Source organism: Phasianus colchicus, chromosome 2, assembly GCF_987193195.1.
Source record: "Phasianus colchicus chromosome 2, bPhaCol1.hap1.1, whole genome shotgun sequence".
In the NCBI taxonomy this organism is placed as follows: Eukaryota; Metazoa; Chordata; class Aves; order Galliformes; family Phasianidae; genus Phasianus; species Phasianus colchicus.
In genome coordinates, this window is record NC_143437.1 from 20,904,767 (window position 1) to 20,920,349 (window position 15,583).

Genomic DNA, 15,583 nt, shown 5'->3' on the forward strand with positions numbered 1-15,583 from the left:
AAGGAAAGGCACCCACTACAAACATTTCCTTGGGACAACAGTGAGCCTTTGCTTCAAAGAGACTTTTCAACTACTGAGCACCTGCAAATAGAGTGTTTTACATCTTAATACTATTCTTGTCTCTAAAGCTATACATATTGAAAGTAAAATCAAATAATCCTGTCATAGTATAAATCAGCAAGAGTGTGTCTTCCAAAATCACAACAAGTTTGTGATAGAAAGCATTAGTCAGTTACAGAACTGTCATTAAGAATTACTACTAAGTGCTTATACATATGATTTCTCCTTTTTTTCTTCTTCTTCTTTTTTTTTTTTTTTAAACTTAAAGACCTGTCCTCCTGATGCTAAATTTTTAAGGCTTCTAAACTGGAAAGTATAGCCCAGGCTGAAACTTCATATGTAGGCAATTAAATAAACGAAGATACAGAAACTGTACAAGAAACATCCAGTGGAAAAACTAGTCCAAATAGCAGATTTAAGTCATTTGCTACCATAACCAAGCAAATATCTGATCACCAGAAGAGATTAGATATCAGAAAAAAAGGTCTTTCTTCATGTCAACATGCATAAAGCATATCATGCTTAACTTTACCTTTGGATTTTTGGTATCACTCTGTCCTGAATTTCCCCGTAGTGTTCTTCATAGACAAATTTAATTATGCATTAAGAATGTTTAATGAATGAATTTTTAAACGCAGATACTGCTCAGCCATAAAACTCAATCATACAAAATTAAGGAAACAATATGATCGATTTCAACAGTGAGTTTTAATTAAATCCTGAAATGTTTTAGCTCTAAAAGAATTGTTCCAAAAGCCACGGAATCATTAGAGAAGGCTATCCTCCTCTAATTTTTATGTGATGTCCTCTGCTCACCCAAAAATCTCTCCTTCCAACTCTCACACCCCTTATGTAAAAGATACCACAGCTTATGGGTAATCTCATCTGGCTGGTCTTCGTGAATACACACACAAGTAGCCAGCTGGACTAATTGCCAAAGGAAACAACAGGTACCCTTCCCTCAGTAAGAGACCAATTCCGCTAACTCCCTTCTATCCACATGGCATGAAATGGCACGAAACCATGAGCCTCTGAATTTTAAAGAAATATATCAGATACCTTGGTTCTGGGCTCTTAGCTGGATGATGAGTGAAGAGTTACAATCCTCAGAAAAGCTGTTGTCAAGCTTGCTCTTCTCTGATATTATACTCAAATTGGCTTCTTTTTCCCATGGAAAATAGGGTGTTGAAGAAGTTCTTTTTGCAGGAGTTTCTTGATTTCTAGACGGCGTTTTTTCTTGTTGCCATGAAAACACAGATGAAGAAGCCTGATGCCGAGCGATCTCCCTGTGACTCAAAGAGCTTTGCTGAAGATAAGGCTGATTTGTTTTCTGTGACCAAGAAATAAAAAAAAGCAAGAGATCTAACTTCATACAGCTGACATATAAAAAAAATCCACTTACTAATAACCAAATAATAGGTTGTGATCATTTCACATTGTTGCGACAACACATCATCCATCAGTGCAAATTACCCATTGATATTGCCACTTTTTATACTACATAAATTAAAGTACTGTAATTGAAGCATACCAAGTACTTATCAACACAGATCAGGATCTCCAAAACAAGGAGACCAATTAGGTCACTCTGTAAGTAATGCCTCCTATTTACCTCTACTGAAGCTACAGCACTGAAGAGCACAATAACACTGTTTGATAGAGCAACTTTTCAGCTACAAAGCACTATTTTTCAACATAGCCACCACAATAAGCCACATATTTTCACCTTGTAGTGACAAGAGGAGACTGAATTTAGGTGTCATCACAGCGATTCAGCCAGTTCACTTTGGAGCGCCCTATGAATTCACTGGCATATGTTAGAATCACAGAATAACCCAAGTTGGAATGAACCCACAACAATTATCAAATCCAACTCAGGGCTCCACACAGGACTGCCCAACATTCAAACCTCATGCCTAAGAACACTGTCTAAACACTTCTTGATTTCCAATAGCCTGGTGCTGTGATCACTTCGCTGGAGAGATACTATCTGTATCTGATTATCTTTATAGCACTATTCTTTTTTATCAGTTGTTTTTAAGACTTGTTCTGACCTCAGTTTAAGGTTATGCTAGAGATTCACAGCTGCTACAAAGAACAACTTTAACATAGGAAGCTTTTTAAGCCTTTAGATTTACTATCTAGTAAAAACTATATATTTGCTTCATTTTTGAGGGCTTTTACATCTTAGTCATTTACTGGCTTCAGAGATCCTCTAAGATACTTCCTACTTCTCAGACATTAAAAACTGTACTGATTATTGTTTGCTGGGTAAGTTATTTCTTGTAATCTTTTCAAGACTATTTTACTATCTTATCACATTTAAGATGCCCAAACTGGCACCATTTTCATTTGTTCTTCATTGCCTATGCTTCACTCATTTTGAAGGATGTGCTCTCCTTTTTAAAGTTCACTGTTTTGCTATTCAATTACGCTGGCTTTAGGTTACTTTTTACATAGTAATAATTAGCTTTTTTAAGAAATATATATTCTAATTATTTTTAAGTGATGAAAAAATGTATTTCACTTGGTTTTCACTCAATTTTCCAAGTTTAATCAGTAGTAATTGTCTTAGATATCACACATGCCCTTTTCAAAACATACTTACCTTAGCTTGGATGGTTCTCAGTTCTAACTCCAGCTTCTTTCTTTCTTGTACTTCTTTCTTATATTTTTCTTCTAATTCTTCAAACTTAGCATCTACAAAGAAATGATGAATACTTCTTTAAAACATAACTTAATACACAGCTGTTATTAATGTCACTAACCTGAAGATATAAGTGATGCTTTGATGCGGATACAGAGGTTTTGTTATAAGTGTTCAGATTATTATGTACAATAATAGCCGAAGTCAAAAACAGTCGTATAAAGAACACGAATGACTGTTGACAATTTTAGTTGAAGCACATATACTAGGTGAAAGAGAAGAAATTTGTTCTTTGCTATATGAAAGAAACAGCTGACACTATGAACAAACATTCAAAAAACTATTGCAGTCTGTTGATAAATACTCCCATTACTGTTTCATGCCCATCAGCGTAGTGTTTAAAAGGTTTAGTATTTGCTGTAAGAGATCAACCTGCACTAATAATTTTTAAAGTTGGAGTTTATGGTGTTAGGAACCAGGTACCCTCACAATACACTATATAATATGGACTAGGCAAGACAGTACATGTGTGTGCTTAAAATAGCTCTCTCACCTTCCAAGAAAATTGACAGTGCTATATGAAGAAAAAAAATCATTTACCATTGTGACTTTGAACTGGCGTTAAAGGAGCAGTAAAACTTTTCTGTGGAGTACCACTGAACGACAAGTCTGCTGCAATCAGTGACTGCTGACTTCTCTCAAGCTCACATTTGTATCTGTTCAGGAAAGAAGCAGGAGGAGTAGTTACTAATAGAAACCAGAAAACTAGAAGTCAGTTATCTATTTTTAAGAGCCTGAAACGCACAAATAAATTATACTATTTCAAGTACCAAATTTAAAAATCAATTCTGAACAAGAACCAATTTTTGTGAGCATGAAGAGTTGAAGCTCACTCCTGGAAACTTTATAACTTGTTTAGAAGTTATACAGGAATTGTTGTAATGGAACAGCAATCTCAGTCCTGCCTAGCAAGCACAGGTTGATAAGACAACGGCTTCAGGTTGCAGTCCATAATAGTAGTGACTCCACAACTTCCTAATCATTTTCTCCTTCCGTTTTATAACAAAGTTAAAAATTCTTCTCCCAGTAGGTTATCAGTTGCTATGAGGTGGTAAATAACATCACACAATCAGTCAGTATAAAACAGAACCAAATGCAAAATCAAAACTGACAGCCAGTTGAGCTGTACATAATACTTGTAATACCACAGCAGACAACCACGTAAACCATAAAGGAAATCAAAGAACTCAGTAAAGTTGTCTCTTTACAGCTTTCAAAATGGATGAGACATACCCTTAAGCTGTAACCTCTCATGGCAGCCTTTGACAGCAGATTTGTTCTATATTTCATCAGCGTGGCTATACCAACCTTGCCAATCACACTGGATTCTTTTTCAAAGAATCTCAGCAATCCCTGGCATAAGGTTGGTGTTTCTACATATCATAAATTGTTGCTGAAATTTAGAATCTCCTTGTGAATGTAATTCATAACAGTAAAATTCCTCAAGATCCCCTTGTTTTCTCAGAATGGGGAAAGAGGGGGAAAAAAATGAGAGGAAAAAAAAGAAGGCAAACAGAGAAACAGAAAGAAGCCTCCAACAGCTCCCTTTATTTGCCTTTATAAGGACAGTAAGAAGTACACCTTCCAACAGTTGAGGGAAATAAACATACTTCAGGCCATGATGACAAGCATTAAACAAGTTGGCATCACAGGCTTACCCCTCTGAGATAATAATTCTGCATTACTATTATCAGCACAACACTTTCTCGTGTGCACAGGATACTCAACTTTATTGACACGCATGTTTCAGAAATGCTTTTATTTAAGAATAGGGCATATCTCCAGTATGAGAAAAAGTTTAACAGATGATGACGTTAACTTCTCTGAGGGGAAACAAGAGGCTAGAGAGCAGACCCATGAAAGGGATCTGGAGATTCTGGATGACAGTGAGTTGAACATGAGTCAGCAGTGAGCTCTGGCAGCCAAAAGGGCCTATCATACACTAGCGTGCACCAGGCCCAGTGCTGCCAGCCAGGTAAGGGAAGGATTGTCTGCTTTGGTGAAGCCTTTCCTCAGGTACTGTGTGTAGTTCTTATAAAGACAAAGCTATCAAGCAAGCATCCAAAGGAAGGCTACAGAGATGGGGAAGGGTCTAGAGGGCAACGATGATTGCCCAGAGAATAACAAATTGAGGGGAGGCTTCAGATGGCTGACAGCTCCCTCACCAGGGAAGCACAGGAGCAGGTGCTGATCTCTTCTCTCCAGTGACAGAAAAAGGACATGAGAAAATAGCCTGGTAGGGTCTATTTTCTTCAGAGGCTCAGGTCACAGCCCCGAGACTGCTGAAGTTTAAGAAACATTTGGACAATGCTATCAGACACAGGATTTGCATTTTAAGTGGTCTTATATAAAGCCAGAATTTGAAATTCGTCCTTGCGGAACCCGTCAGCTCAGGATGTTCTGTGTTTCTTTCTAGACAGCATACTTACATAGCCCCTGTGCCATAAATCTGATAATATTTACAAGTTGAGGTGCTTTTTCATCAACTTCGCTGTAACACAAAAGACAAAGCAATAACAAAAACAATTATCTGGAACCACAACTATGGAAGAGTACAGTTGGATAAGGCACCTATCAGTACAAAGGCAGTGTTTCCTCTATAAAGAAAAAAGTGTTTCCACAGAGCAGAGATGTCTAACTCTCCCACAAACCTCCATTTTAGTAGATAATGCAGCAGGAATCACTTCTTTATTTCATCAACTGGATGTAGTTATTTGGTCACAGCACCACTGCGTTTAGAAGTTTCTTCTTCCACTCCAAGAAATGCTCACCCTTTCTTCTTCCTGCTGTCATAATTTTAAGTAGTCTTGATCTTAAGTTATCCACGCAAAGGGCTTGGAGTTGTAAGGGAAGTGCAAAATATACTTTTGCAAAGTTACTCAGCTGTACTAAATCATTTTTTGCTAATGCAGAATGGATGTTTCCATTCCTCATCAGATGATGCAGAATTCCCCCCTTAATTAGGGGCAACCCATAGGCAATCACTGCTTCAAGCTGCATACAGATCTACATAACAGCTCACATATGCATATATAAAAACAGGATGAAGTTTTGAAATTTTGGTCACAAGATTTGAACAACATGTAAGATGAAGAGAAACTGAAAGACCATAAAAGCCACGTGAAAAGAGGAAAACGGGAGAAAATAAGTGATTGGAGGTTAGGAGAAACAAAATAAGTCCTCACTTTACCTTTTCAGTTCTTGTTCTAATCTTTCAATTTCTTTTTTGCTGGAACTCAGCTGCCCTGACAGAATGTTGACTTGAGATTCTTTTACTTGAAGATCGTGTGAATTTTTCTGCTTTGCTTTGTCAAGACTATCACACAATTCCATCAGGCTCTGGTTCTCTCTCTTCAGACTTGCAGTTTCATTTTTTTCATTTTCAACCTAGTTGGAATAAAGAACATTTCAAAAAAACTTAATATCTTATTTACTTAAAATAATAACTATACAGTTTACATACTGTTTTTTTCTTCCCTATATTCCAAGCCCTAACAGCACTGAAAACCTCAGACAGAAATATTTTCCAGACATCCTTGGGTTTAAATAAAGACATCCTTAGAATTCAGCTCAGTCACATCAGTACCCAATTTACTGAATAAACATAATCACATCAAGAACTCATTAGCTCTTAAATAGAGATCTACACCAGTTTTAAGTCTTCAGTGATTGTCTTATTTCTCTATCCATCCTCTAAGCCTTAGCAATCAGAATAGTTTTATTACCTAAAGAAAAAAATGTGCTGTTATTATTATAAAGGGTTGCAGCTTTGTGTTGGAAATGGGGCCTGACAGCAGAGATTTCCTTCTCCTCCAGACTCTGAGTCAAACTGCAGCCACCTGCTGCTCAGCAATAACTACTGGGAAGTAGGACACCAGAGCTCTTCTCACCTTTGCCTCCAGCTGAAAAGTACTAAGTATTTGCTGCTGCTTCTGATATTTAAAACGCATCTATTTGAATATACCCAATCTTTTCAGTATTTCCCTTCCCCACCCCCAATTTAGAGAACACAGCAGCTAAGACCCTATCTGGAAACTCAGGAAGGAATAAATAACAATAACTTAGGAAAACTACTAAGCTTGAGTTTTGCTACAAGATTGTATCAGCCAAACAGGAATAGAAGGCAAATTTCTGCAACTGTATCTAAACTGTATTCAAATGTTGCAAGACAGAATACAGGTTATGAGTTTCTAGCTTCTAGGTTAGAGGGCAGACAGCTAAAGCCAGATGAGACACATTCCATCCCTAAAGCAAAACAAAACAAACAAACAAAAAAAATCCCAAAATACAATATATACAAGCAGAAATCTGAGATGCATGTAAATTAAAGCAACAAAAGAGCATAAAGAGACAATATGAAACAGTAAGAGTCATCAGTTGTGCTGCTCTTAGTAAGAAGCCTAGATTTTTAACAAGCATAATAATGTAATGTTTTCTTAAACATAAAGCCTGGAAGAAAGCCTCAAAGTAAGCACGCATTTGGACGTGGACAACCATTTCAAACACTGATAGGAGGCGTAAATACAATCAAAACTTGCCAAAGAGCGGGATATGATGAACAGCTATGAGAAAGCAACAGAGATAAGCAGTTTACGTTTTCATGGTACCTTCCCAGTCAGTCAGCATGAAGAACAGAAAAAGCATTCATCTTCTAACAACACTCAGATAACAAAGCTTCACACAGTCACATCAGGCTTGCAGAACAGCATTTTAGGGAAGTTACCACAGTACCCACGTTACCTTCTGTTTCTGCTTTTGCAAAGCTGCCTCCAGAGATTCTAACTGGAACTGTCTTTGCTGACGCTCTTTTTTCAGCTTGTCTACCTGACTCTCCAGCTCGTGGATCTTCTGAAGGACTCGTGGGGACAGCCCTTCTTTCCACTCCTCCACAACCCAGCTCATGCTGACCAGGCTTTTCCCTCTACAGAATAGGTGGTAACAGTGCCTGAAAAACAAGGGCAACTACAATTAGACTTAAAGAGGATTCTTTGACTCTTTCACGTTTACTTTTTCAGTGCACCTACTTTTGAACGTAGCAGTGGTTATAGCGAAGTATTTGACGACCTTGCAAGCTTCCTGAGCCAGCTGCCGGCTTTTAACATCAGGTCCTATTGTAACACATTTCTGCCCAGTTAAGAGAAGGTTTAAAAACACGCCACGCAATCGCGTGGTAGTTGTGCAGCGCTGCTTCTCAGAACCCCGTGCAAAGCAACGGCGCGACTCCAGGCTGCAGCTACGCTTCACCCCTCCGCGCGCTTTGCAGACCGATAGCAAGGACGCGCACCTCAGTCTGACCCACCCTCCGGCCCCAGCCCCTCACCGACAGCAGACCCTGCGAGGAGCCGCAGCCGCCGGTCCCGCCGCTCACCGCCGTTATTCGAAGCAGCCGCTGCACCGGCGGCCGTTGTGCACGCCCAGGCGACGGCTCGGCCGGAGCGCGCTGATTGGCCGCCGCCCCACGCCGGGACCGCCCCGCCAGCAATGAGCGCGCGGCGCCGGGCGGGCGGCTGCGGGGATTGGTTGCTTTGGCTGCGTTCAAACCGCATCGGGAGTTGTGCTCCGCCGGGAGGGCGGCGGTTGGCGCTGGGAGGGGGTAACGGGTGTAAGGCATTTTGTCCAAAAGGCACCTTTTCCCCATCCCCAGTGACCTTCCATGTTGAAAGAAGGAAAAACTACAGAATTATAGAAATATTAAGGTTGGAAAAGACCTCTAAGATCATCTAATCTAACTGCCAACGCATCCCTGCTTGCCATGTCTCTCAGTGCCACATCTCCTCAGTTCTTGAACACCTCCAGGCACGGTGACTCCACCACCTCCCTGGGCAGCCCGTGCTGGTGTTTCACCACTATTTCTAATAAATTCTTCCAGATGTCCAATCTGGACCTCCCCCGGTGCAACTGAAGGCCGATCTCTGTGTCCTGATGACAATCTGCCAGAAGAAAAATACTCACCATGCTTACATGCCTTGTTTCTCATTCAGCAGGAGAGGCTTCACTGAAACTGCTTTGACTTCTAAGGATCAGTGGTGTATTTTTAAGAATGGGTGCAAAAGAGTAAAGGCAGCCTTCAGGGTTCTTACAAAACACGAAAAACAAACACATCAATGCATGCAGAACTTTTAAGTTGAATTCTGATGAATTCCTGAATATCTGAAGCTAAATTAAGAAGCCTGACTGCTGCTTAAAGAAAGAAGAGTTGTTCTGAAGCATATTTCTCAGAAGGGTCCGAGTTGTTCTGAGTTTCTGTTGATAATAAATTAGAAAATGAGTTCTTCTATACCTCACAATTACAGAAATTAATTAATTATCATGAAAGTTTAAAGGACTTGTGGAGAGTACAGAAACTTGCCTTTCTTTTGTATATCAACTTTATTTTGCACAATAAGCTTATGAGTATTGTGTATACTAATAAACAGGAATAAAAGTAAGATACAAAAATACTAGGAAATGTAATATTAAAATATAAGATACCAAGACTAAGTCAAATATTATGAACAAATAATTGCAAGTTATGAAGGGCGTTAACAGCAACCATTAGTTCGCCTATTATTTTTAATTATGTTTACTACTCTCCATTAGCTAGAATTCTTGAAGTCTTTCTAAAGGTCTTTCTAATTCCCTAATTTTGAGGAGGGAGAGAACTACCTCAGCTTTGTGAAGTGGCTTTTCCTTATTCTTGAAATTGCAGTAATGTCTTACCAAATCACCATTTACCTTTTGTTGCATGCATTCCTTCCTATAATTTTGGTAAAACTCCAAAATAGTAAGTAGAATACAAAAACCACTAAAGGTTAGACTCATATTACTATAGCTTATGTCAGAGCACATGAAGGAGCAAAAATGGAAAAGAATGATCTTCTGATGGGAAAATCCCAGCCTACTTGGGAGGCTACACTACAAGGAGCAGAAACCAGGTAGAGCTTTTCCCTCACCTTGCCAGATGTGAAATCTGTCAGGTAAAGTCTATTTCATGTGTGTATACATACATATGTATATGTGTGTGTTTATGTATATACACACACACATCAAAGAGCACCTGAAGAGCTGGAGCATTCTTCTCCACCCAGGCAGAGAAATAGGCCGGGCCCTCAGCATTTGACATGGTTGTAGCTTCCCAGCTCTCCTATCAGGCACTAGGGAGGCAAAAGCTCTCCAGGTTGGAGGGGAAAGAGAAGAAAGCTGTATCGCTTCCTTCAGCCTCACCCAAACCCCACCCTGTGCTAGAAGATGATGCCTCTTGCCTCCGGAAAATGCCATTCTCTTTCTCTGCCAGTGTGAGTAGGTAACTAAGAAGATAGCAGTTTAGGTGTTAGCACTGGAGTTACAAAGTTAAATCTGCATTAATACAGCCCAGTGAGCTACTGTTGTAAAATACAGTGCTTGATTGTTCATATACCCTTAGTTTGACATTATCCTTCTTCATTTGATTATGTTTCTCCACAAAACCCACACCTTGTTCAGTGATCACAGTGAATGTAAAGACACCATTACGATGCATAGCCTCACACCTTACATTTTTAAGTATCTAGTCTTAAGCTCTTAAAAAAAGATTGAACTGAACTGTCCTGTACTTTTTTTTTTTTTTTTTTTTTTTTTTAGTTAATTAAGAAAATCAGAGACAACAGCATGTCACAAATGATAAACCATAACTTTGTTCACAGAGGATACAGGGCATTTCTGTTGTGAGAACTACAGTACTTATCTAATAAGAGAAACCATTACTGAAGTGCTCACATTGGCACCAGTGCTAGGGTCAACAGGATGAGCATATTAGCAGATAAAACACCCACAGTTGCCCCATTGTTTGGTGATCACATCACCTACTGAGCACCTGGTAGGTTTCCTAGTACCAAAAAGGTGTCTGAGGTTAGCTGGCTTGTCTGAGGTGACACAGTGAATCACATGCAGGTGCTGGACAGGAACCCATGGGTGCGGCTCTGTGGAAGTTTAAAACACCTCAAGGCAATGTTGCCACATTCATGCGTTCCCTCCTGTTCCCCACCTGCACACTGCCACCTGCTCCCTTATGCCAGCCTTGGTGCTCAGCTCAACTGCCAGGCAAGATGGTTGAACTGGCAGAGTGCAATACTAACCAAAGATTTTCCAGTAGCATCAGCCTTGTACACAGCTTGGGCTTCCAAACTGTTGCACTACGGGGTCAGGCAAGTGCCTGATACAGCTCAACAGAGTAGGAATATTCAGGCTTGAGCAGGCAGAACTAAATCTCAGACAGTGGTGACACCAGCTTAAATCAGACAAAATATTATGCATCAAGACACTGTCTTCCCATGCTCTAATGCCTAACACTTGTCTATCGTAAGTGACAGTAAGATTTTTTTTCCATAGTAAATGCATTTGTAAATTTTAACCTCTGAATTTAAAGCTACTGAGCTGTTATGAGGAAAAAAAAAAAATAATGCAAACTGTAAAACTGTTAAAAAATATAAACATTAAAAATAAGAGGGTTGTTCATTGTTTAATGCTTGTTAGTATATTGGAAGGTCAGAGGAACTGAACATTGCAAACAAAAAGTGTTTATTATTTAAGTGTGCAGCTGCTATCTTGACCTGAAGAACTGAGATGTACAGCTATAGCAATGCAGTTACAGTGGTGAAAAGATATTTGTGCCTCTCTTCTTCCTGTTCTAAAACCATTCTCTGCAAGAGATGGTGAATGCAGCCATTAGCATAACATTAACAGAACTAATGTACACGTATGTAAAGAAAATGATAAATAATTACAGCAATTACATTATGATATGACACATCAAGTCTATATTGTCTGGGCCTTCTAATTGCCAACCTCTGAGCTGTAAATAAAATTGGAATTCTTTTTTTTTCCTTAGTGGTGAATTCCCTCTTTTTACAGTTCTGCTGCCTGCTAGAAATGGCAATACCAAGCATATTTTTCACTCTCTAGGTATTTATACTAAAAATAAATTCATTGTACTATCAGATGGTGCAATATCTTACAGACAAGGAGTAATCAGGTTTCAACAGGCATTTGGTAAGATAGGAGCCTATTTCCTTTATGGCCTACTCTTCCTTGACTTTCATGGGTCCATAGTTTGCACGTGCTTTTTGCCACCATTTTTATAAGGATTAATGGTACATCTACTGAAAGTATCATCCTGTTCAAGTGAGAGAAAAGCGGTTAAGAAAAAAGTGCACTGTGTAGAAACTAAAAGCCATCTGCCTTTCACAGCCATCTCTGCCTTCCATCTTTATCCCTGACTTTTTAAAGTGAGGCATTTAGAAAGCGCCTGCTGGCAATTACGTTACCTCTTTGGCTTGTTGCAACTCTCTAGAAAAGCTTTATCTTTTGTTAATCTTCAGTAATTTCCTCACTTTATCATCTTTAACTCTTATTACTAATTTCTGTTTTTCTTAGAGGCTTTTATCTGTAGGATTGCCTTCAGAAGTATGAGTTTTACTTCTTCACTGTTCTTCCAAATTCTTGAGCATTTGTCATACCTGTTCTTGCTGGATCTAATCTTCAATTGAATATCCCATTCACATGAAGTATCTAAACTAAAAACCTTGAGCATTCACTTTGTTTCCCTTATGATTTCTATATTTTTATATAAAAAAAAATTATATATTGACTTTATATCTAACAGTTTTATATTACTGTTACATAGTTGTTATCTGAAAATCTGTACTTGCTTCCTATTTTGTACAAATACTGCTGAAAACTTCTATCAGTTGGTAATTAAGAATGTCACCCTACATAATTTTTGACAAACTAATCAAAGCACTCCTTATCCCTCGCTTATTAAGATTCTCTCTCTAAAATCTTCCACTGTATTCCTGTTAAAAGGCTGACTAGATAAGGCAAAGTGCATCTCAATCTTACACACATCTTAACCATCTCAACATTACTTCTCCCATATTTACAGGCAAATCCTAGGGTAACTGAAATCTCATTCAACTAATTGCAGTGGGAAACCCACTGGGAAACCCAGCCATAGTTTATGAACCATGAACTGAAATGATCCAATAGAATTTCATTTATTCCATGCAAGGAGAAGATGATTGCATTCTACTTTTTAATGACTTTGGTTATCATTTGATCTCCTTCCTTCAATTCCAACAGTCGTATTGATATTTCTTACACCATTTTTGTATTAATACTTTCCAGGGAAATGTTTGTGTGTATTTTAAAAACTTCTAAGGTGCATGAAATGGTAGCATACAAAATAATGTTTATGCACTTTCAACATTCCAACATTATTAATAGGAAACTTGTTCCAAGTGAATTTGGACTCAAACTAAAATGAGAGTCAGGACTCTGTTAGAAACAATATAGAGATTTCAAAAATGTGAGGTCCATATGGCTGAAACACTGGTCTTTTGCAGTGCCCTTCAAGGTTGATTTTAGAAAGCCTTTAAGTTTTATAGAACTCTCCTATTCAAACATGGTCTTGCGCCCAAACATCAACAGCTCAATTCGAGTTACACAAGTTTGTGACAGCCCCCAACACAGACATCAGATTATGGCATAAACTCTTAGCTTTCTCAAGAAACAATTTATCTTGGAGTGGCATTTAGATGTTTTCAAACATGGGTGCTCACAATCTGACATCTAAATCAATGCTGACATGCATAATAAAGATTATGACTATCAGAAGTGATCAGCAGCTAAAATATCTACAAATCAGTTGTGTTCTGCTAGATGTGCTGCTAAATCCTATGGATTTATGGAAAAACTGAATCACAAGGTATGCTTGTGCCAAGCTGCATTGACAAATTGGGTCCTAAAGCTACAAGTTGATAATTTTTGATTGACGAGCTGCTTTTATTTACACCAGCAATGTAGACTTACTATGCTGCCATTCAGCCAAGTGTTACACACATACAATATATGTTACATAATGGGGCAGCAATTTATGCATTTAGGTTTATCATCATAATGCTAGATTAGTTAATTTAACATCTATTAAAAGCTAGTGATTTCCCCCCCAGGAAACTATTGTGTCTCAGAAATCTGAAGATCTTATGACTATTGTAAATGATACATTCAAAAGTAACCAAACTGTTAATCTATGAAAATGGAAAAACATTCTGTCTTGAACATTACACTATTTTAGTTTGGACAGTTACAGCAGTTACAGATGCACAGAGAGGTATATCAGTCATGTTGGTTCCACTGACAGTGCTTATAACCATGAAATCTAAAGTTCACTATTTTACTTACAAATGCTGAAATGTTTTTCATTTCGCAACTCTTACTGCAGAGCTAAAAAGAGGCACAGGTATTCAGCAAGTCCTCAGGCAGACTATAAGCAAAATAGAATATTCAACAAGCGTAGTTTATTTGCACAGATAATCAACCAAGGCTTTTTCTGGTCTACAAAACCGGGTGCTGGCTTGCCTGTGATAAGCTGTAGAGTACTATAACATGTTAGCTCATGCTTGGTGGCAACAGGTTTGTTTTCCAAGATTGTGTAATCCAAATTCCTTTTCTAAGAGATGACTTTGAGAAGCACCATTAATTGGAATAATTAATGAGAGCAGAGAATACTAGAGAACTAAACTTTTTTTTGCTTGTGGTAAGCAAAAAAAAAAAAAAAAAAAAAAAAAAAAAAAGACTGAAAGTATCAATTTAACAAGAATGAATATGATTTTAGGAAAAGGAATTTATATTAGTGTACTAAGTTTCTGCTTACATTACAATCAGGTCAGTGTACCCAGCTGTAGCACATGACAGAGATTTTAGGAACACAGTTAGGGTCACATTTACAATACAAATCAGGAATGTGTTGCAACTGCATTCTTTGATTGTAATGTAGATGACGGTAAGGCTAATTAAACATCATCTACCGTTCACAGGAGAAACCACCAGCTGTTGCTTAAGCACAGCTTAAAAACATTTTTATACAAAACAGGTTATGACATGGTTTCACCAACCAACAAGGACTGAGATTTTTCCATGTTATAACAAGACTCAGGAATTGTTTGAGCCTCGGTTTAAATACATTCAAAATATGTTTAATACAGGTCTTGCTCTCAAGGTGCTAAGATATTCAAAAATTAATTGCACATGATTCTTCAGATAACACTGACATAAACGTTTACTGAATTTTGACCCAGATAAAATCAATTTTCCTCTGCTGATAGTTAAACGTTTGGTTAAGCTGAACAGTGTTGGGCTACAACATATCACAAGGGTTTTGAGACAACATTCAAGCCCGTCACATCCATTGTTTGGACTTATTTTTTTCTTTTAAATAATGTATATGCCATATACACTGCTTTCATCTGCAAATCAAAATGCACCTTCTTGAGATCGCTATCATTATGTCAATTTTCAGAGAAGAAAACTAAGGTGCAGGGATGTGCTGTTACATGCCCCAGATCACACAGAAGACTAGTAGCTAAGGCATAGTCCTCTGTCAGTCATTTTTCCCATCTACTCTACTGTTCCATGGAACATCTTAGCATAATAACCTTGATGAAGTTGTAGAAGAAACTGATAGTAAAGATATATCAGATATACGTGATATAGCAGAGCTGAGATAATATTTTGGAAGTAAATTCCATAAATTATTATACTAAGTCAATAAAGTCTCTAGATACTATTTAGAATTGTCACCTTTTCAGCCAAAAAATAAAATAAAATGCTGTAACATGATTCTCAGTGGCACAGAAAGATAATACATAGCCCAACCTGTATGTGACTGATAGAATATTAACCCATCAATTTTATGGGCAAATTTGAACCAGCATAGAGGTTTAGAACCAAATGAATGATTTGTATCATTTTAATGCAAAACTTTTGAACACATAATTCTGTTTCAGTACTTTATGAAATCAC

At 38.1% G+C, this 15,583-nt stretch overlaps 1 protein-coding gene across 11 annotated transcripts in view; it reads right to left on the bottom strand.

Annotated features, from left to right (window-relative positions):
* The window catches only part of CENPF (centromere protein F), a 65,390-nt gene extending 57,180 nt beyond the window's left edge, over positions 1-8,210 (bottom strand). For 7 of the 11 annotated variants that reach the window (XM_090135043.1, XM_090135042.1, XM_090135046.1 and 4 more), the window contains exons 1-6: positions 8,088-8,210; positions 7,508-7,712; positions 5,958-6,154; positions 3,308-3,423; positions 2,669-2,760; positions 1,120-1,390 (exon numbers count right to left, since the gene is read on the bottom strand). In XM_090135043.1, the coding sequence (XP_089991169.1) occupies positions 1,120-1,390; positions 2,669-2,760; positions 3,308-3,423; positions 5,958-6,154; positions 7,508-7,669 (838 nt within the window). In that variant the 5' untranslated portion in view covers positions 7,670-7,712; positions 8,088-8,210. Of the gene's footprint in view, positions 1-1,119; positions 1,391-2,668; positions 2,761-3,307; positions 3,424-5,957; positions 6,155-7,507; positions 7,713-7,791; positions 7,876-8,087 lie in introns of all 11 variants that reach the window. The other 4 variants (XM_090135044.1, XM_090135047.1, XM_031595776.2 and 1 more) reach the window with 4 other exon arrangements.
* Positions 8,211-15,583: the final 7,373 nt, after the last annotated feature.